Below are 22,826 nucleotides of genomic sequence, written 5' to 3'. Positions count from 1 at the left end.
CTACTCCCTTACTCTGCCCACTCAAGGAAACTACACACACACTACTGGGATCTATTTCACCTTACCTTTCTCTTTAATATTTACATGTTCCTTTTGGCTAATATACTACATCATATGGACAACAAAAAACGTATGACGATTACATAAAATTAACCTTCAGCAAATCCCCAATCACTGAGTCCCCCACTTATTTCAAGCCCTACATGGCAGATTGTCTGACCGTTAAAAGATGACTGCCATAAATGGGACCACAACCACTCTAGCTTCTAATATTCACAATTTAGTTATCTTCCTCGGCTCTAATTTCGGGCTTGTATTGCATGTCAATATTGTGACTAAATACTACTTTTTACAACTGAAAATACTCTGACTCATATTACCATTACTTGAACACAACTTGAGAACACAGGCTGTCAATGTGATAATACGTTGAAGAATTCACTTCTGTAATGCAGTCCTTGTAGCTGCTCCTAAACATCTTATCGCTAGGCTCCAGCTAATTCGGAATACACCAGTCTGGCTTTTATGAGGCCTAAAATAGTCAGATTCAATCACTTTAACTTTGAAGCATCTCTACTGGTTAGCTGTAAATAATCAAATCTTGTTTAAAGCACTAATCATGTTTATGGCATTATATGCCAAGATACAAGAATTCCTTTCCTCTAAAATTTCATGGCAGAAACTTTCCAGGAGCTTATGCTCTGAACAGATGTATTTTCTTCAAGTACCTAAATCCCGCGCAGTAACATTTGGTGATTGGGCTTTTTTCAATGCTGCTGAAAGGCTCTGGAACACAATGCTACTCTTGCTTTGCAGCCAATCCAAACTTTTCCTCTTCCAGACGCCTTAAAAACGTTTTCTTTGTAATGGTAATTCTGTTAAGATTCTAGACTCTCACCAACCAGCGTTCTGGTAAAAAAAAAAAGCGCCAAGAAACCTTATAGGTGTAAATCACACTGTAAATTAAATATTCTCATCCTTCAGTAGGAGAGCAATAGAAGATGCTCATTGTGCACCAAAGCCTGAAATATTGGTGAAAAATGCAGCATCTCAACAAGTTGTAACATTTGTAAACCTGATGGTTACTCATTCATAAAAAGCTCAATATGATTTAGGTTGGTGCTTTAGACCAATCACACACTGCTGGGAAGAAGAATATGTGCATTTGTACACTAACTTGTGAAACATTCTGGCTTTCATAATGGGTTCTGTTGGAGAGGGGTGGAACTACCCATCCTCCAAACCTTTGACTTGCTTCTGATGCTCGTGTGGCTACATTTCTGAGACCACGGACGGGGTAGGAGTGACATAACAGCAGAACACACCAGTGCAGGTAGTGGTTTTGCTCCTGTAGTGCTGATTCAAGAGCACAGCTGCTGGGAAATTACCACATCACACAGACAGCGGGTGCACTTCTCTCGTACCGGCATGACGTATGAGGCCTCCACCGTGTAGCAGAACTCCCGGCCAAACATGACCATGCTGTGCATGACCAGCCGGCCCGTGGGTCTGCGGGGTGGCTCCAGCTTCCCCGGGACGTGCTTCAGGTCTGCATCGCTCTGCTTCTTGGGCGGGCCTGGAGGCTGCATACAGAGCCCAGGGTTGAATTCTCAGACCCGAAGCCTCCCTATGAGCAGAGACGGGAGGGCTCTGGATCCGCCGCTTCAAGAAGAAGGACGCCGCGGCCAAGGAGCCGGCGCTGGCCGGCAAGGAGCGGCCGCTGCTGGCCAAGGAGCAGCAGTCGGAGCCGGGCGCCCCGCAGCCGATGCGCATCCAGGATATCAAGACGGAGAATGGCGCCCCGTCGCCCCCGCAGGCCGCCTCCCCGGCGCTGCACTCCGTGCCCAAGATCGAGAGCCAGGACAGTAGCAGCAGCATGTCAAGCGGCAGCCCCTCGGGCCGCCCCCTCTGCCTGGAAGGTCTTGACCCCCACCAGCAGCAGCAGGACCCGCAGCACCACGGCCAGGGCTTCAGCGTGGATAACATCATGACCTCGCTGCGGGGCTCCCCGCAAGGCTCGGGGAGCGATCTCCTCGCCGCACCCAGGACTTGCATCCCTCCCTCCTTGTCCCTCAACTACTCGCCCAGCCAGGGCTCCCTCTACAGCTCGCCCTGCAGCCAGAACAGCAGCTCCAGCGCTGGGAGCTACTACTGCAACATGCAGGCCATGAGCCTGTACTCGGGAAAACGCTTCCTGACTTTGATTTCTGAACTATTTACACCCCGGACTTCTCCTGGCACTCTAATCCATACTCACTGGGTCACTCTCATGGACTTCTTTACGTTTTTTTCATTTGTACTGGCCGCCATTTTGCTGCTGTTCACGGCCTCTTTTCTCTGGACCCTGACCTGCCATCTTATCTATTCCCTCGTCCTTTCCCCTTTTCCATCATGTCCCCCTTGACGATCCTTAAATGTTTCTTCCTTTTTCTGATTTGCCTTTTCTCCATACCCTCCCTTGGTGTTGTGACTGTGTACCCCCTCCAACCCCACTTAATGAAACTCTGCTCTTCTGTTTTTTTGGGGTCTTGACCTGAGAAAATCTATTTGTATATCTATGTATATAGAGATAACTCTAATCACTAGTATATGCAGTAGACCTTTGTACTCTCTACCATTCCTATGTGACTCTTAGAGTATATCCATTCGTATCCCTTCCTTGAAAGACTTTATTACCTTTACATTTGCAATTTTTTTTTTTTTCTGTTTGTATCTCCTCCTTGTGTGACTCTATAACTTGTACATTTGCATTTTTTTTCTGTTTGTATCTTGTATGCAACGCATGTAATCCTAAGTCTTTATATATCGCAACTGGTTCTTATGTAAAGCGTTCTGACACCTTCGGTTAATGTTCGCGCCATATAAAATCGCATTAAATTAAAAAAATTTAAAAATAAAGAGAAGGGATGCAACTGCAAGATTCAACCGTCCTGCCTCACGAGTATCAGAGAGCTTCATCTGGATGTGCGGCATGTAATCAGGAGCGGTGTAAGAGTCCTGAGCTAAGTAGAAGAAGGGGAACAGCACTACAACCTGAGTGATAGGTAGCAGAATGGAGCAGCCTATTCTAGAATTCCTCTTACACCTGGAGATGTGCCAGTGAAGAGAGATGAAAACAGGACTGTTTGCAGAGCAACTAGGAACTGTTGAGAAAGGCAGGGTTGCTTTTATTGCTCCTGTTTAGCATTGCCTGAGATTCCGTTCCAGGAAAGAGGACACGCAGAGCTAGCACTCTCAATGACTTTTCCTAATACTAAGCTGGGAACTTCGAGGTGAACTGCGATGCTTAGGAGGTAGCATGGTGGTGCCCAGTGAAGAAAGACGTAGGGAAAGACAAATTTTCTGTTGCCGAGATCTGCAAAAGAGGGGATAAGAGTGCGTTGATGGCTCACTCAAATATAGCATGAAATTCAGATTCCGTAGAGGCTCACTATTTCTAGCTGCCCCATAAGCCTTGTAGAATACTAACCGGAGCACTGAAAGAAAGATCACCTCCAACCTTCAACAATTGTCAGCCTAAAACTAAGGAAGAGCAGCTTCATGGAGTGAGAAGAGTAACAAACCTGGAGCATTCATTGACCATTATGAAAGTTGATGTGAAGTCCTGCCAAGAGTTTCAAAACAGTGCCACCTCTGCAATGATACAAGTGCATTTCCAGCTGAATACCTGGAGGGCTCAGGGAGGTCTGTGAACATTTGTATCATGAGTTCCTCGCAGCGCCTTTCTGGCAAGGGGTTCGACAATCCTGTGGGGGGTGGTCGTCTTGCTGCTAACTCACCATCCAAGATTCTTGTGAGAAAAATGAATAGTCTACCAACTGAAAGCATGAAAGGTGATACAGAACCAAAAGGCACAATCATAGCTGAACTGGGAAGTGGTACCCTTGAGAGAACTTGTTCTACATGAAGGCAATATTCACACCACGGGATTTGCTTTGAGGGTGTAATGATACTGATCTTCCCAGATTAGTGCTAGTTCACTGTGGAAATGAGGTAAGAGATCACAGCTGGTGAAGAAACGTTTGCTCTCCCTGAAAATCATGGCCTTATTATGGTCTCTGATATACCTACAATCAAAACTTTAGGTTTTCATAAGCAGAGCAAAAACTTTCTAGTTGAAAGGAAGGAAAGGGAATCTCACCAATAAACAAAACTAATGCAAGAGTAGGGCTCCGAGACGAATCAGGAGCACTGCGGGGAATGACATGGTACTACTTAAAGCATTTGTGTGCTTTCTAACGTTTGGCCACAAGCTTACCACTCGAGGTGGGATTGCTCTTAGTTAATGATCAGGTTCTTAATCACATATGGCGGATTCTGTTCACGAAGGCATCGTTTTGCTGAAGAATGCACTGATGTTCTCTTCCTGGCCCAATAAAAAGATTACAGAAAACTAAATATGGATTCTGTTTTGAGGCTATTCAATGCTCTGCTCCACAGACCTTAAGACTCAGAATTGGATTTAAAAACCATATATATTACAAAGGGCCTATTGCTTAACACTAGAAGAGTTATATTTTACAAAAACACATTGTAAAATTAAGCGATAAGAAAATGTCAAGTAAAATAATACTAACACTCTCAATGATCGTTGTAGCCCAATTTGAGATTTTATTTTGAAACAAGCAAAACACAAAGAAATCAGTCTTTTCTTCAGCACATAATCCTAACAGTGCACGAACTCTATAAATAATGTCGAAATTCTATCAACAGAACTACAGCAACAACTTTAGCACACCAGAAATTAACTTGTACAGACTGCAAGAGATATGTGAATAAATAATGATCTTGTAAATTTTTAGGCAAAATAAATAACTCAGTTAAATAAATATTGGCTGAGATAAAACAAGAAAACAACCGCACAACAATGACAATCTAGAAGGCTTACCTGGCAAATTATACTTTTCACACAACGAATGGGAAGCCCTTGGTAATTTGATTTTATTATCCATTTTAAAAGGTGATGTCCAAGCACTTCAAAGACCATACATACATCTAATATTTGGTTAAGGTTGAAATGTACAGTCAAAGTAACCCAAGTGCAGTAAATATGTGTCAATTGCATCCCTTTGTGGCAGTGTTAATGGTTGAAGGCATGCTTACAGAAATTAAAAATTACTGAAATGTAACATTTGTTCACCAGCTTTAGAACGTTCCACTGATTTATAAGGTTTTAAGAACTATTCTCCTAGTATTAATGTAGATTGAAGAATAATAAAATATGCAGTATCATCATGTGTGAAAGGCAAAGGAAGGAGAGAACAAACAAAAAGTGTCTGCACACGCATACGTTTGTTGTTTATAAAATTGCAACGTTAGTAAATGTTAAAAATCAGCAACATTTGCAATAGCAGATCCACTCTCAGGAAGTCGCAGCAGCACTTGCTGTTTCCTGAGGAGACTTGCAGTATTAGGCATGTTAGTAAGGTCAACTTATCATATAAGTTTTTCAGAATCAGTATGCTGAAGATGGTGAGATTAAACAATATCAAGTAATCAAGGGAGCATGGATCACTTGTCCTGTTTTTACCAGGGTCTAGGGTTCTTGCCGTGTAAAAAAAACATCATTCACGTATTACTAGTAATAGAGGTATATTTTGGTTGTCCGCCTTCATTTTTTACGTGAAAAGCATCACTGGATCTTTTATGTGCTTTCCTCCACCAGGAGGGAGACTAACTGTTATTCACAGTAGTGATCAGGGATGGTAATTAGGGATGGTGAGAGTGAGAGTGAAGTGAACTTAAAATTGCATCCTTTATTTAGTCAGGGGTGGGGCAAGATTAAAAAGAAGAAATGTGGTGCGTGAATAGAAGGGCTACTGATCTACAGAACCTCTGTCAAAAATGGGTGGTCGAGCGGTCAACATTTTTCAGCCTCATGGGTGCCGAGTCGGGTCGGAGGGCTTTCTTCAGGACCGGATTGACAAGTCACTGTTGCATGGCCTGCTTAGGTAAGTAATTGCACTTACCCTTCTTCTTAGGGCGTTAAGTAGTGCGCTGTATAGTTATGGGTCAGTTGTACCTATAACTCTTTGTTTAGAGCTTGGTGGCTCTCTCGGTGGACGTGCGGAGAGCGTACTTCAGTGAGAAGTCTTCCTTGCTGCTGGTTTGTTCTCCGTCTGAAGTGTTCTGGACCCCGGAGCGCGTGACATCTCACTGAGGTGCGCTCTCTCACCTACACATTCCCCTCTCTCTGCCCCAATCGGAGGCATAGTCGGGCAATGGTGACATTACTCAAGCGCAATGTCAGTATCTACAGACATCACTTTCTAAGATTTCTTTCTGCAAATGGGAAGCACAGGAGATGTAAAAAAGAGTCCTCTCTTGCCAATTTAACTTATGCAAAAGGAAAGATACAGAGCATTTACAAAGGCCACAGAAGTTTGTTTTGGAAACCTGCAGTAGAGAGTTCTTCAGCCTGCTTCAGTAATGGAAAATGTGAGTTTTTTAGGGCCTCAAATATTAGCCCATACACACTAGCAGAACCCTGATTTGAACAGTCAAGTAAGGGGATACTTCCAGACTTAAATCAGCGTTTGATAGATCATATTTGATATAGTAGATATCTGTTTGAACTATTATACTATCGCACTGATTTTATTATTTTGGAAGCAGAGAGGTACCAATTAAACATATTTTCCTCTTTCCTCTCCAATTGTAGGGTTTCTCACTCTTTTTTTCACCTTCACTATCTTTTCACGCACTGCTGTACAGTTACGTCCACTTGCCCTTATATTTTATATTCACCGGTTTATCCACCACTTTAATCAAAATGAATATTTGAGTGGGTATGAGTTATCACCCTTCAAGGTGGGAAGGAGCCCAGATGATGACAAGGGCGGTATCGGTCGTAAACGGATGGGTACTTTTTCCACGCGGAAAGTGTCCAACTGATCCATTGTCACTATTCTCCTGTAGTCAGATACATGTCTAGTTAACAGAACGTACTTGTTTGACCCACAGCTACTTTGTGTTGGCTTGAAATGATGTTTTTCTGTAACATTTTGCAATAAAAAAAGAATCAATTCATATTGACTGAGCCCTAAGCTGATGACTCAGAAGTGCTGACGTCAGATCTATCATGTACGTAAAGAAAAAGTCACAAAATACCACTTCTTACCAGTGAGAGACACAAGCAATTCCATCCCTAGAATTATAAATATCTTCCTAAATATGTGTGCTGAAAAGTTGAATACTATGACTTGCCACCTTTATTTGTGTGCCAGTTGACTGTAAAAGGATACGTATTCCGTTCATACCAGAAATTTTGAAATCATCTATTAACTGTACAACCATATCCTTGTTTGGATCACTCGGGTCACTTTCTCTCACCTAAACAAAATAAAAAGGGTATTATTGTTTGCATGAGAATTTGGTCTAATTAAAAGATGGTTCATACACATCAACAAGACTGGATAAGAACAATTCCAGAAAACAATGATTTGCTAATGGTGATTTGCATCACATAGCCACCATACTGGCCTTCGATAACAGAAATGTGTTTAAGGTATGGCCCAGTGCCAGGATTTCATCACAACCTATGTAATATAGTTAAAATGCTACGGCCTCTCATGTGTTTAAAACAAGATCATCCAGCAACAAGCTTTGGAAAAGCCAATAGATTGTCAAGTTATAGCCTTTGACAAAGCTCGTTTGTAAAGCATTGCTCCAAAAAGTAAAAGAAAAAACTTTTTTTTTTTTAAACTGAAGAAAAACGAAAGTCATCTTAGGATAATTCATAACTATGCACTGCAATCAATTTTAATCTTTATAAATTGACTGCTTTATTTTTCAAATTCGTTTCACTCAAAACTTTGAATGGTACTTAAAAATAAAAAGACAGTATCAGAATGCGAACGGAATATTCTTTCCAAGGACTAATTTACCTTCTACGGCACTAATAACTGAAACACATTCCAGACATTAGGTCTTCTGCAATAGCAATAGCCGAGGGAGAAGATTTATAGGCCCCGAAGCAAGAGACATCTCATTTTGAATCATACCTTCTGACTCAGTCACATTCTGCCTCAAACTCCAGCCAGCTCCATGTGTAGAGCACCATTATCAACAAGCATTGGAAATACAATAGGTCTCGCATTAGAAAAGTTGGAGCTATTGGTCTTGTAAATGACAAATATTTTATTTATGTGTTGGTTTTTAAAATAGCTAAATTGATAGCTTTGCCATTTACAATGCCAATAGTTATAACTTTCGCGAATGTGACACCTATAGCATTTGTAATGCAACATGTTTTGTATTTACGTGACTTAGATGGCAGCTCTGGTCGTTAGGCCACATCTGCGGTTTACCTGAGACCTAAAAAGAAAGAAAACGAGGGTGGTCCACACTGTGCGAGCCCTCCTGGCTTGGACCGGAGTCCCTCACCTGCTCCTTGTTCCTGGGAGGAGGGGGCTGGCAGGAAGCCGAGGGATTAACCACTGATTGGAGGCAGGGAGGGGGGAACCAATGAATATTTTCACACCCAACAAATTCCGCGCTCCATGTGTCCCCTCTCGACCTCCGAGGATGTCAGGTGACAGCAAACTGTGAAACGAAAGTAACGCCCCTCCCCAGATGCCTGTTGCGCCTAGAAACTGTTTGACGAGACACTGGCACTTTTAATCGAAAAAAATATTGCGTCCCGGCGTCTTGAAAGGGGAGGCGGGTGTGTTCAAAATCAAGCACCGAGAGGAGCCGATGAGTGACGGGCCAGAACAAGAGTGAACCGGGCTGTTATGGAGCGCATGGGGTGGCCTGGCTGCCTGGACACAGACCAGCAACAGTTCTGAGAACAGGGTTCGTGTGAACGCTAGTTTGTAGGGATGGAGGAAAAGGTAAGAAGAAAAGGTACAGCGCTGCATGACGTTAAACGCAAAACTTCAAGTACGAGAATTCAACATGCTGAGTGGCAACTCAGGGCAGCTGTACATCACACATGAGGCGGAGTGGGGTCTGTTGGCCTCTAAGCTCGTGTTGATCCAGGTGGGAACTCGGTTTACATTGCCAAATGTATCCAAAACACAGTGCACGTTCTGATTTTCAAGGCATCGCCAGGGCGCATCTTAGTGTGGCCAAGATGTGATCTTGCAAACAGGTGTGCGCCTAACAGGCATTATTTCTGGGTGTGAAATCCGATCCTGCTGTACTCTTCGGCCTCATTCTTCTTAAAATTTGACATGGTTCCCAACAGGCTTTGCGTCATGGGCCGCTAGTCCGTCCTGTTTTTTTCCGATCGATAGAGCTCTGAATTCTGGGACTTGTATGCTCATTTCTCCTCAGTGTGTGTGTGTAGGGGGTGCTCTATGTTCCCGAGTATAGGCAGCTGATTGCTAAAAGAAACTAAGCAGAACTGTCTGCAAAAACAATAGTGGCGCAAGAGCCGCACATTCCGCTGGGCCGCGTGAGGGCTCAATGAAAAAGCTTCTTAAACACAATGTTATGGGTCATCCTTTTGGGTGTGAGTAAAAGTGCACACCTTTTATTCTGGCCAGGACCCAGCTTTTTAAAAAGGCGTCAATACACGTATTTTTTCGCTCTTTGACAAGCCACAAATTGAGCGCCACGCCAATCGATCAATTGCGTTTGTAATCATTAATAAGCTAAAATAAAGAAAATAATTTGGAAAGCGAAATATACATTCCACCTAATTGCACTACCAGCTAGCTGAACAAGACGGAGGGCATTGCTGTGGGGAGGGAGGAGAAGAAATGCGACACGGCCGCAGCAGGGGGCGGAGCTGGGAGAGCGGCGATGAAGCAGGGGCCTTTGAAGTGAAGCGAAGCTTCACTTCAAAGGAGTGGGAGGAGTGCTGCTGGGGAACAGATGGTGATTTGATGATGTGCACGCGCATTTTAGGTCAATGCGCATGCGCATTGACCTAAAAGCTCACGGGCACAGCATCAAATCGCCAGTAAATCGCCAGTCTAGGTAAACCTTGTACTTGGATGCTATGCTTCTTGTTGCTCTTCAATGTAATTTCCATTGAAATGAATGGGCACTCCATGACGAGTTACCCTTGTCATTAGCATCCAAGTGGTTAAGCCCCTATAGTCTCGCTCAATGCGCATGCGCATTGAGAGGTGAGACCTAAAAATGGGGCGTCCCAGTATCTGTTCAAGGACCTGGGTTCTATATGGTATCAAAAACAATGGTCCAAGACTAATAATCATATATGAAATAAATCTACGCTTGCAATCAAATATTTACATTTTTGAAACCTCTAAACAGTAAGTTCATATCGCATGTATCAAGGCACTTGGTTTTAGGTATATGCAACAACTGACCAGAAAAAAGACTTTCAGAGATGGAGTTTATTAAGTCACTCTGTCTTGTTGAATCAAGTATGTTGCTTGTACTTTTCAATTTTCAGCAATTATCGGTACAAAAAGAGCAGAGTGTATCCAGGAATGTGCAAAAAGGCATCCTGTGGTATGAAGTCATCTATATCCCCAGCCCCTGTATTCTGTGGTGATGTTGGTGGAGGGGAATGTTTAGGTGTGATGAGTAAATATCAATCAATAGGTGAAGAAGGTTGTGGAATGTATGGTGGAGAAGGGTTAGTACCCACATTTTTCCTTTTTAAAGGAATGTGGTAGTCTTCTTGTAAGCCCATTTTCCTCTTTTCAGGAAGTTTGGCATGAATATGTCCAGTTTCTGGATGAATCGCAATCTCCTTTTGTTTCGGATCCGAAGGTGGAATATCGGTACGAGGCTCTTTAGTAGGAGTAGTTTCTTTATATGCTTGTTTATGTGTCAAAAGCTTTGGCTCTGAACTTTTCGATCTGGAAGCTTTCGATTCTGAAGTTTTCGATCCAGAAGTTTTCAGGTCCGAAGATTTAGCCTTGGCACAGATACCAGAAGGTGCTTGGATTTCTACACTGAATGTTTCGGGTCGGTACAGGCGTGGGGACGGATAGAGCCCGAGCCGGAAGGCTGTTGTTTTTGTTTCAGCGCCAAACTGGATGGTGGGGCGCCCAATACCTTTTCTCGGTGCTCACCTTGGCCCGAAGGCAGAGGGACCAGAGGCCTTTTACTTAGGAGATGGTAGGGGAAGGAGGTCTCTTTACTCATGATCCGTTGTGCCAGTGTGAGGTCTTCGGCATTGGAGTCTGCTTCAGACACGGAGAGGTGTTCCTCCTCCATTTTGGCCTCCTGTGCTTGTGATTCTTCATGTTCGGATTCGTCTCCAAATAGATCCGGTGCCGAGCCACTTTGCTGGTACATTTCGTGACGTCGAGCCCGACGGTCACGGATCGCCTTCTTCGATCAAAACGACCGACGCGTCACAGTCCTTCTCGTTGTGTTCCGGTGATGGATTCAACCCAGATCTGTTGACTGGGTGTGAGTGTTTGATTGGTTCAGATGCTCCGTCCCTCACCACCCCCTTTTGTACCGCTTTGTTCGCCATAAGTTGGCAGGGTATGCTCAGACGTGAGTCCCTTGCTCACTATGCCACTGGATTCAAGCAAGCCTGGCTGAAGACGGCTGAAATGCCAGAAACCGGTCCTAGGAAGCTTGATTCCGGTCCAGGGAAGGCATGGCTTGGCAGTTTGGGCTGGACTGTTCCCATGAGGCACAGGGTCAGACTGATTTGCATATGGCCATGTCTGAACTGGGGTGGCAGAGTGGGCTAAAGAACGGTGATGGATTAAACCCAGATCTGTTGACTGGGTGTCAGTGTTTGATTGGTTCAGATGCTCCGTCCATCATCACCCCCTTTTGTACCGCTGTGTTCCGGGGATAGGCAGAGGTTGCACACTTCGTGCAAGTCGGTGCGCGGAAACTTAGCACGACGCGCTGGACAGAACTTGAATGTAGTCCGTTCCATCGATTGCTACCGATCCCGGCGCGGGTAGGCCCAACAGCCTTACACAAATCTTCAGATCAAAGGTTTTCTAGTGTAAACAATATGCAGAGAATAGAAACGTGATCGATAAACAATACTGTTGAGGGTAGTGGATTGAGCGTCGGAGGGGCCCAAAGAACAGTGCCGAACCGGAGCGCAACAATTCACATCAGAACCCGATGGTGGAAAAAAACAATCTACCAATGAAGTTGATGCCCATGTGCACTATCACGGAAAGGAGTCACCTACCTTGTGACTGGAAAGACTTCTTAGAAGAAAAACAAAGTGCAAACATCCGGACCTAACACTAGATGGCGATCTATGCACAGCATATATTCTACAGCTCATATGCCTAAAACAGAGGGGTTTAGATTCCTCAGCCTCTATATAACCATCAACTTAGCAACAAGCATTGATCACAATATCAAAAAGATACTTCGGGAATTCCGCAAAGATGTGAAAAGTTGGCGAAAGCTTCCCTTGGCACTCCTTGGTAGAGCAGCAATGTACAAAATTATCACCCACCCCAAGCTGCTCTATATCCTTCAAAACACCTACTATAAAATTCCAGAAGAGATTTTTAAGACAATAGATCATGAGACCCCACACTCCTGTGGGATGGGAGAAGCCCAAGGATGGCCCTTCAGACTCTGCAATATAGCAAATTCAATGGAGGAATAGCCCTCCCGGACATAAGGTTCTATTACCGAGCTGCTCATTTGGTGGCTAGAAACTAATGGGGACACTTGCCAGGTGACCATCCAGCATACGCCCTAGAGAGGCTTTAATTCCAATCCTGTACGCACCTCCACTATACATATGGGGAGGAGGAACACGACAATTGCTCCCAGCTACCCAAATGACAATAGAAGCATGGAAGGCGGAGGAGCGCCAAATGAAATGGGACACCATTGTGGGAAGCGATACGCCTCAGAATTAGCCATACTGCAGGGTTTCAGACCCTGGGAGACGATAGGGATCTCCAGACTTGAGGACATATTAGAGAAAGGCTTCCAGATTTCATTCAGCTCACTACAACATGAATTTCAGCTGAACGAAACCCAAAGATACAAATATTTACAATTACAACACGCCTGGATGGCAGGGAAGCTAGGCATATTAGACGTTTCAGAATTTGCACCACTAGGGAGGGCCGATGCACTGGAATGTATCAGTTGCAAGACAGAGATTGGGACCTATATTCATACACTATGGGAATGCCACCTTATACATTTATACTGGAACCAAATAATAGAGGAGATGGGCAGGGTAGGGGAAACACAACTACCAGTAGATCCCAAGTACATTCTGCTAGGCATCCCCACAGAAGTGGATCTCCCCCGCTACAAACTCTTACTGTGCAATTTAGGGCTAATAGTAGCCAAGAGAAATATCGCCAAATACTGGGGGGCCTCAAACCTCCTCACAATCTGAGAATGGAGGAAAGACACAGATCTGTACATGGGGCAGAAAAGATGATATACCAGGCAAGAGTGTGCCCAATGAAATTCACAAAGATAAGGGGTCCCTGGCTGAGATACTATGGGCTAGAAATGGAGAGTGGTATAGAGGACTCTAGGTCAGAAAAGGGGACGCTGGAAAGAGAAGATGCAAGACTTCCCGTGACACATGTCATAAGTCGGTTTTAATGACCAAATACTGTTTTGAGTGACAGTCATGTTGAAAATAATTTGTGTTATTCACAGCCAGCCTGATGTAAATTTTTATACCTTACGTTGCGCCTCGTCTATAGTATGAGAATGTACTTATGTAATAGTTTCAAGAAAAATTTACCGGCATATTGGTCAAATCCATTTACAACGAGACCCAAAGTATGCTGAATAAAAAAACAATATGTCTGCCTCAGTCTCGATGTCCAAAACACAAGCAGGACAAAGGCTTGTGGCCAGATCGTTGTTCCATTTATCAGTAAATGATCTCAATGGGAGAGTATTTAAGCGAAAACGAACATACAAGCTTTTTGCTAGAGGAGGAGATATAAATCTAATTTTTTTTATATATATATATATATATATATATATATATATATATATATTTATATATATATATATTAAAAAAAATGTACATAAGCTTAGAGGAGAAAAATACACACATATATATATATATATATATATATATATATATACACACACACCAACTTCAGCTACCTTCCATTTTCTGGATACCAACACAGGGACACCACTCGTATTAAAAGAGATTCTCTTTTATTTTCAGTTTTCAGGTAACACGTTTCGCCTGTATCCACAGGCTTGCTCACACCAAAGACGCTGTTGCCATTTGCATATTTTTTAAACCACGGACGCCCGGCCACATGGGTCGCTGTCTCCATAGCCATGGAAGACAGACTACAGTTTCCATCGGTTCAAATACATTTTAAAACTCATTTGCCGCTTCAGCTCCATTTAAATATAGCCATTTAAGTATTTTATGTATTACATTTTACAAAGCATAACTGATGTTTTACTGAAATTTTGGACATTTATCAGGACATTCTCAAAAGCGGAGGTTATTTGCGTTTTCTCTCTTACTTTTTCCATGTATAAAAATGGCATCAGACATATATATATATATATATATATATATATATATATATATATATACACACTTATGAAGATATATCAATATCTTAAGCCTTTTGTACCTTACTGAAATAGGGTTCATATTAAGGCTTGACCAAAAGCAGAATCTGTCTTCCATGATGCATCCAAACAGTAATGCTTGATGAAAGTATGAACATGTTTTCACGTTACTGCACATCAAATTTCTGGCAGGGAAACTCCAGCAAACAAAGTTGTGGACGCTGCCACTTTCTTTGTAGAATGCGGTCCAACTCTTGAAGACAACGGTCTGCCTGCTTTTTCATGGCACAGTGTAATTGCCGAAGAGACCCAACAATCTATGCTGCCTCAAGATAGAGCATAGCCCTTTCTAGATGGAGCACATGCAACATAGAGTTGGTTGAACTTTTGAAAAGACTTTGTTCTGTCTACATAAAACTTTAAGCATCATCTGACATCCAACAATGGTAAGACTTATTTATCCCTGGTAGAAGGATTCTTAAAAACATTGCCAGTACAATGGGTTTATTTAAATGAAATGAAGTTGGAACCTTCGGGAGGAACTTCGGAAACATTTATAAAAATGACTCTGTCTTCATCGCAAGAAAGGTTCACAAACAGTGAAAGCTTGGATTTCGCTTACTCTTCTAGCAGAAGTGAGAGCCAAAAGAAGGGCCAGTTTCCATGAAACATTTTTAAAATGTGCCTTGTGAATGGGTTCAAATGGGTCTATTATGAGTTGTGATAGGACGGTATTTTTAATTGCCAAGATACTGGAGGATGTTTAACAGGAGGAAAAATCCTGAACAGCCCCATCATTAACTCTAACCAGACTATGTGACCATAAAGATACTTTATCTGCTTGTCTTCTGAACCTTAAGATTGCTGCTAAATCCACAGTGATTTATGTATGAGCCAGGCCTGGTTTGGCTGGGTGAAGAAGATACAGTAGCAACACCTCAGGTGAGGATGCGAAGGGATGCAGATTGTTATTGCTACACCAATAGCAAAATATTTTCCATTTTGCGCTGTATGATTTATCTGTTGACCCAGTGCGTGCTTTTTCCAGGATTCATCTACATGCCGGAGTAATGGTCAGTGACCCAAACTCATTATTGTGAGGAGCCAAGCTGATAAACTTAGAGACCTAGTTTGTGGATGGTAAATCTGGCCCCTGTTGATGGAGATGAGATTCTCCACAGGTCTGAACTGGATGTGAGGACACAGCGATAGGAGAAGAAGCTCTGTGTACCAGTATTGCCATGGCCATGCCAGGGCTATTTAAATGAGTCGTCATGGCTCCGGTTTCATTTTCCGAATTACCCTGGAAATGAGAGAAAATGGTGGAAAAGCATAGGCGAAAACGCCTGTCCATGTCATCAAGAAGGCATTAACCAGAGATCCTCGTTGGGGACATCGACTTGCATACCTCACGCATTTTTTGTTTTAGAGAGTTGCAAATATACCCAGGGATGGAGTGCCCCACTGACTGAAGACCTGAAGTAACTGAGGGTGGTTTAATTCCCATTTGTGACACTGACTGGCAGAGTGCCTGCAAGAATCTGCCCAATCATTTTCCACCCCGGGAACGTCTTCTGCTTGTAAAGAGATGTTGTGGTGAATGAGCCATTTAGAAATTTGCTGAGTTTAACAAGATAGAGCCTTCCACCTTGTTCCCCCTTGTTTTGCGAGGTAGAACATGGATGTGGTTTTGTACTTTCTTACTAGGACAGATGAATCTCAGATGTTGGGAAGAAAGGATAGTAGGACCAATAAAACCGCCTTCAACTCGATGGTTGATGTGCATTTTTGATTTCTGGGGTGACCATTTACCTTGTATTTCTAAATTCTGAAGATGAGCTCCCCAGCCCATCAGGGAAGCATCCATTGTCATCACAAACTGAAGGTGGGATGGTATGAAAGAGACCTAGAGAAATGTTCTCCTTTTTCCTTCACTATGACATTGTTGTTTTCATAGCTGGGGTGATATTGATGGTATTCTCGTAAGAACCTTGGGTTTGTAGCCACTAATTGTCCAACTGATCCTGCAGAAGTCTCATGCATGTGCAGATGACAATTTTGAATCAATGAAATGCAGGAAGACATCATTCTCAACATGGACTTGTTATGTCTGGACAGAAGTGGACTTTCTTCTGGACAGGGAACTTGTGATATTGTTTATCCATTGGAGTCTTCCGACAGGCGGATACATCTTTGCTTCCTTCTTATCCAGAACTGCTCTCAGGAACAACGGAAGACTGAAATAGTATCATAGGGCAGACTTCTCTTTCTTTAATTTGAGACCTTAACTGTTGAAAAATGGAAGACAAGCCAAGGTTGATTTTCTTGCTGAGCGATATGTATGAGCCTTGACGAGCCAGTCGTCCAAGTAGACAAACACCTGGTGGCCATTTCTTCTTAAGAACGCTGCCACGGATGCCATACATTCGGTGAATACTCTGGGAGCACTATGTAAACCAAAGTAAGGACTTTTAATTGAAGCTAGCACCCTGCCACCTAAATGTTCCGCATGTATGAGAATTTCAACGTATGTGTCCAAGAGGGAGAGAGACGTCATTTGATCTGTTTTATCAGCAGTAAATTCTCTTGCAGGGACAGTACCCGGAAGGGCTGTTTCCTGATGCACTTGATCAGCAACGTCGGACCCATTACTTGACACCATTTTACAAAAAAGTTGGAATAAAATCCTGTGTTGTGAAGTCGAAGAGGAGCTTTTTTGAAAGCCCCCTTGTACATAATGAAGCAAATTTACTGCTTGAACAGGGCAAGATGTAGAGGCTTCCTCTTGCGTGAAGGATGATTGGGAGGCATTTCAGCAAAACCTAAGGTGTGACCATGATGGATTATGTATAACACCCACGTATCCGAAGAAATTCTTTTGTACTGCATTTTGAGAGGTGCTGGTTCTCGACAAGATGGTAAGTTGTCGAGGTGACTGGTTCCTTGTATTTGTCCCTAACGCATCCTGACCTTTTCCTCCTGCTGGCAGCCAACGCTTTGACTGGTGTGTGTACGTGGGACTTGAAGAGTCTCTGTATTGATGAGTACTGAGGTCTATACCCCTGTTGTGAGTAAAGTTGGTATCTGTAACTGATAGGACGCTCTTGCTGTAGCCTAGCCTTTCCCTCTGCCACCACGAAAGGGCTGAAAGTCTCTGCTGCAGCGTCAATAGAGAATGAGCAGTATCAGTGTCTGCCTTAACAGAATGCAGAGCATCATCCACATGTTTTCCGAATAAATTCACTCCCTCGAATGGCATGTCAAGAATTTTGGATTCAACCTCAGAGCGGAAGGATGTCACTTTTAACCAGGCCTGACTGCGTAGTCCAGCCGCACCCACCATTTGCCTTAGGGCTGTGGAAGATATCTCCATGGCCATGTCTATCATTTCCAAAGAGGTTATTGCCCCTTCTTACATAATTTCTTTGACCTCTTTTCTCTTTAGCTCCGCCAAGTCGTCCAGGTACACCGATAAATCAGACCACATCTGCCTGCCATAATGACCCAAAATAGCTAAAGCATTAGTTGCCCTAATGGATGTGGCTGCCATCTCTGAAAAACGCTTCCCAATATTGTCTAGCCATGTGCCCACGAGGGCTGGTGGTGCTGAACATGGTGCAAACGGGTTACTGAAGTGTCTTTGGGCAGCTTGCAGGACTGAGTCAGGACAAGGTTGTTCTTTGAGACAGGCAGGTGAATCCGCAGGCGCTTTATATTTCTTGTCAAACTGGGGGACAAATACTGCTATCGAAGCTGAGGTCTTCATTAGCTTCAAACCCTCTTCCCAGATATAATCCACTATGGGAATGGATTTTATGGAATTTCTTGATGAATCCTTGAAGTCGTAAAGAAAACCTCTGTTTGCTTTACTTGTAGTGGTAGATCGAAGCGCTTTGAAGCACATTCAAGTAGTTCATTCAATCCCCCTATAGCCTCTGGAGAAGAGCTATCCGATGTTTGGTGACCGTGATGGTGATGAAGGAGCAATGTAATGGTCCTATTCTTGCCCTGATGAATCAGAGTTCAGAAGAAGTTCCCCTTCCTCAGGTCGATTGTTCTCTTCACTATCTATGCAGTCATCCCTGACAGTGACTGGTGGCAACACAAGTCTTCCTCTTTCAGGCAGAGGATCTACATGACTTTGATGATATGATGGTATAGTAAGTGTTTCCATACGCGCTGGTGTACGAGGCCCAGGAGCATTCACCTCTGGGAATCTTTTATAATAGTCATCAATCATATGACATAGGTCCACAACTGGAATAGTGTCTTCCCTTGGAGCCTGGTTCTCAACATAGGGTTCCTCAAGAGGATAGTGCTCCTGAAAAGCACCATATTGCTGTGTCGGAGGTTGGTGCTGGTCTCTTAAAAGAAAATTCACCTTCCATATATTTGTAAGCCTCAGCACCAGGTTCTTCTTCGTCTGTGTCCTCGCACATCACGTTGAACTGCGTGGGACTGTAGGCTGGTCCAAAAAGACTCTATTCACCCAATTCCTCTGTTTCCAGAAGATGCACAGGAGGCAGTGGTGATACTTTGCTCAGTGATGTCTGATCTGGGCGTAGAACCACAGGACTCCTCTCTGTGAAAATAGAAACAAAAGAGTCTGTTTGCCCCTGACTATGCCTGGAAGTGAAGACGGTCTCACTGCTGGAACTTTGAAAATTCCATCGGACGGGGACCACTGTCACCGATAATGACCACGAGGCGGTAGTCGACACTTGCTAGATCTTTCAGATCCAGAATCCTTAGAAAGAGATTTTCCTTTCTTGGGGTCCTTTTCCAGAGCGGTAGAACACCCATTTTTGCGTTTTCTGTCCTCTGAGGAACGCCTGTACCCCTCATCAGATCCAGAGTCCAATTTGGTCTTTCTCTTCTGAAGCCAGAGGAGAAGCCTGGCTTCTCTGTCTTTTAGAGTTTTGGCAGAAAGGGTTCTGCAATGTTTGCATTCTTTAGGCTTATGGTGTGAGTATAAGCAGTACAAATATTCTTTATGTGGATTCTCTGACCAAAGTCTTGGTTTACCACAAGACTTACACGGCCTGAAAAGCCTCTTCTTGGATCCCTCAGACATACTGTTGGAGAGGATTACAACAGAGTTGCACCTCAAGAGATGCTTGCAGAGTCCAAAAATGTCTCTTCTGAGAGAAAACAAAGGTCAAAAGTTGATTGAGCACATGAACTGCGCAGAGCTCAGGGAGACTCTTTCACACACGATGTTCGGTTAGAAATATGAAGTATGGTGGACCTGCACGGGAGGAGTGCTTCAGGGTCTGGTCTCTGAGTGGTTGAAGTTTAGGACTATTAAAACAATGTGAAATGGTTAATAATGTCAAATAAATTCTATATAGCTGTTAATGCTATGTATAGCACCACTTGTTAGGATTACCATGGTACTCCCACCAACACGACAGGGATGGTTTAAGCATGTGAATCTTTGAAAGTCGTTTCCTGAATGAAAGCAGTAGAACGATATTAGTCATTCAATAAAAAGGATGGAAAAGATGCTACAGGGCAGGGAAAGCACAAGAAGAAAAGCCACTGGATAAGAAGTAAACAAACAAGAGTGGCAAGAAAGCAAATCAATGTAAGAAATGTGGGATGGGGATATATGAGCGAGCTGTAAGCTCTTTGTATGGTCCACAAGAGGCCTTTCAACAAAAGGTGAGGCCTAAATATTATTACTCTTTTAGCAACTGCTTACATATAGTATACGAGTGTATTACCAGGGACACAACTTACACTTATTTCACAATACTTACACATTTAAGCAACTTTATTTCATCCAAAGCCGTCTCTGTGTAATGCTGGGCACTTTTCACAACTTTCATAGCAACAAACCTTTTGCTCCTACAAACACAAAATAACATTTAAAATAAAACCTAGTTATGTTTGCTCTTACTATATTGTCACATTTCACATTCAGAAAGCATTGTTTCTGTACACAGTAAAGTTGAAAAATGATCTTTAAGGAGATTTCAAGACTCTTAGTTCTGTCTCTTCCTCCATTACAATGTTTGGTTAGAGCCTGCACCACAAGTAGAACTGAAGAAAGTTGTTTGAAAAGAATACTCACTCTTTATACTGTTGTTACAGAGTCTACCCCACCCCCTATGCATTTGACACTAACCATCTTGATTTTTTTCTGCATTGTAAGGTTTCTGCAAGCCTTTGATTGACACGAGAATGGCAAGATGGATCTTGTGAAACAGTGAGCAAGGAATAAGACTACCATAGTCAGCATGAAGGCAATTCTTCAGTACTCTGCGGTAACTCTATACCCTATTCTAACTTGGGATAAAGATGTTTCCACAGCCCTTAAGATGCTGGGAGAGAGGGGACAGCATATGCCACACCAGGCTTCCTAGCTAGCTGGGGAATTTACTGGACTAAAAGTGCTTTTTTGCAAGAAAATGCATCTTTTGAATAACTTACAATGGAGTAGGCAAAGTAGCTCTAAGCAAAAGGTCTTTAAACATAATCGATTGGCATATGCTTGTAGAAAGACAGTGGGCCTTATCGCTCTGGCAGGAGTATGAAGTCTGGGAGAAGGAAGGGCTCCTCTTGAGTCAAATGCTTTCTATATACATGAGACAATCCACTACCCATTAGCAGACGTTACTGTTCTGCTCCTTAAGGTGACATTTACTTTTAAGAAACTTTGGCTTCAACCAAGGAAATCCCGCTGACTGAACAATGGGTTGCCAAAAACAATGAACGCATCACTCTTCTGAGTGAAATACATTGTAAAACTGCAATCTCAGAAAGCCATCTTGTCCAGATAGAAATGGGCTGTTCCATAGAGAAATGAAATGACATGTTATTTTATAAAGCTCACTTAATGCCCTAGGCGTCTAGGTGCTAACCGAAACCGGAGGAAAAAAGAAACCAAAAGCAGGAAAAAATTAGAACAATACATCGACCTATTGGTTGAAAAGCCATGTTTTCAGACCTTTCCTAAAGGGGAGCAGCATGGTTGTTTTCTTGAGATCAAGGGGAAGGGTGTTCCAGAGTTTGAAGGCACAAGTAACAACGTTTCTACCTCCCCACTTGGACCTTCTGGCTCTAGGAACAGTTAAAGGGCCTGCTGTAGCCGAACCTAATGATCTGGACGGTAAAGAGTTATTCCAAGTGTCAGAATGTGTTTGAGGAAACAAAAGCAAGGAGCAAGTCTAGAAAATAACACAGAAGCAGCTAGTTTAGATGGCAGAACTGAATCTATGAATAAAACTGCTTTAAAGGGTGTGTTTGATCTTGCTTGTCTACAGATTCAATTACTGTCTCACAATCAGATTCATGAGCAGTTTTATGTTTTTGTGAGTTTATCCAGCTACATGTGGAGGCTCTGAGTGTCGTAGAGCTAGCTCTGGGAGAAAGGTCTGGCATTTTATACAAGTTTGGTGGTAGAGTTAAAGTCCAGTTTGATTGAATTTGATAAACCAGCTATGAAAGAATTCAGGTAAAATTGAATTTAGCACAGTGTGCATTTCTTGTAGACTACTGGAACGCACCCACTGGCTAAACATTTTCTTCCTTTGGCAACCTTTGTCAACATCATTCTTTGACACTGTAGGGAAAAAAGGAGAAGCTACACTTCTCTATTACATATTAGGGATTACATTAAACGCTACATTCATACCTATGCATTAGATATAAAAATAGGCTGACAAGATGATGTAAAAGGAGGAGAGGTGGAGTATCAGAATAGTCCGAAAAGGAAAATGATCATGAGGAAAGACAGCCCGTGGTAATTGCACAAGCACTTATGGAGTTCAAAAGAACTATTCAAGGAAGGAACCGGATAAGTACAAAGAGGGTCTAAATCTGTGCTTAATTTCAGAGCCACCAGTATACTAACGGTCATAGTTGAATATGAACTAACAATTGAAAATGAATATGTTGAACTGGATGCAGTACATCCTCTTGTACCAGATAAGACGCAGGGGTGACCAAAGCCAGGGCTCGTGTTTATTTTAACACCCAGAAGAAAAATTATACACAAAAGGATCTGGCACCAAAACGTAAGGTATTTTGCACATTCCTCTCTTACAAGAAGAACTCCAGCAAGCGGTTCCTGCAAGGGTTATCAATCACTTTCAGGCATTTAACGCTGAATTGGACAAAAAAGTGACCCAGAATCGGGTGGTGACCATCACCCCAGTACAAATAGCAATGCTAAAAGAGGTACTATACCATGTCTCAAAAGCTTTCGCCTTAAATACTCCAAGTTGCATCCAGTCACAAATTTCGCCATTGCAGCTCCAAATTTACTTTCTACACGGACGCCTAGTCATCAGTGCCCAAGACTGGATTACCTCACAGAAAATATAGGAGTATTCCTTATTCAGAGTTATTGGAAATAAGCAGAACGTATCAGAAAC

The 22,826-nt window shown here is 42.9% G+C and overlaps 1 protein-coding gene across 2 annotated transcripts in view; it reads right to left on the bottom strand.

Moving 5' to 3' along the window:
* SRPK2 (SRSF protein kinase 2) overlaps positions 1 to 22,826 on the bottom strand; it is a 704,996-nt gene that overhangs the window by 144,131 nt on the left and 538,039 nt on the right. For both annotated transcript variants that reach the window (XM_078680403.1, XM_078680411.1), the window contains 3 exons: positions 20,208 to 20,295; positions 7,245 to 7,332; positions 4,889 to 4,995 (listed from right to left, as the gene is read on the bottom strand). In XM_078680403.1, the coding sequence (XP_078536529.1) occupies positions 4,889 to 4,995; positions 7,245 to 7,332; positions 20,208 to 20,295 (283 nt within the window). The remainder of the gene's footprint in view (positions 1 to 4,888; positions 4,996 to 7,244; positions 7,333 to 20,207; positions 20,296 to 22,826) is intronic.

Source organism: Lissotriton helveticus, chromosome 1_1, assembly GCF_964261635.1.
Source record: "Lissotriton helveticus chromosome 1_1, aLisHel1.1, whole genome shotgun sequence".
NCBI lineage: Eukaryota > Metazoa > Chordata > Amphibia > Caudata > Salamandridae > Lissotriton > Lissotriton helveticus.
Note: the sequence above shows the minus strand (reverse complement) of the source record. Positions and strands in the feature narration are given on the sequence as shown.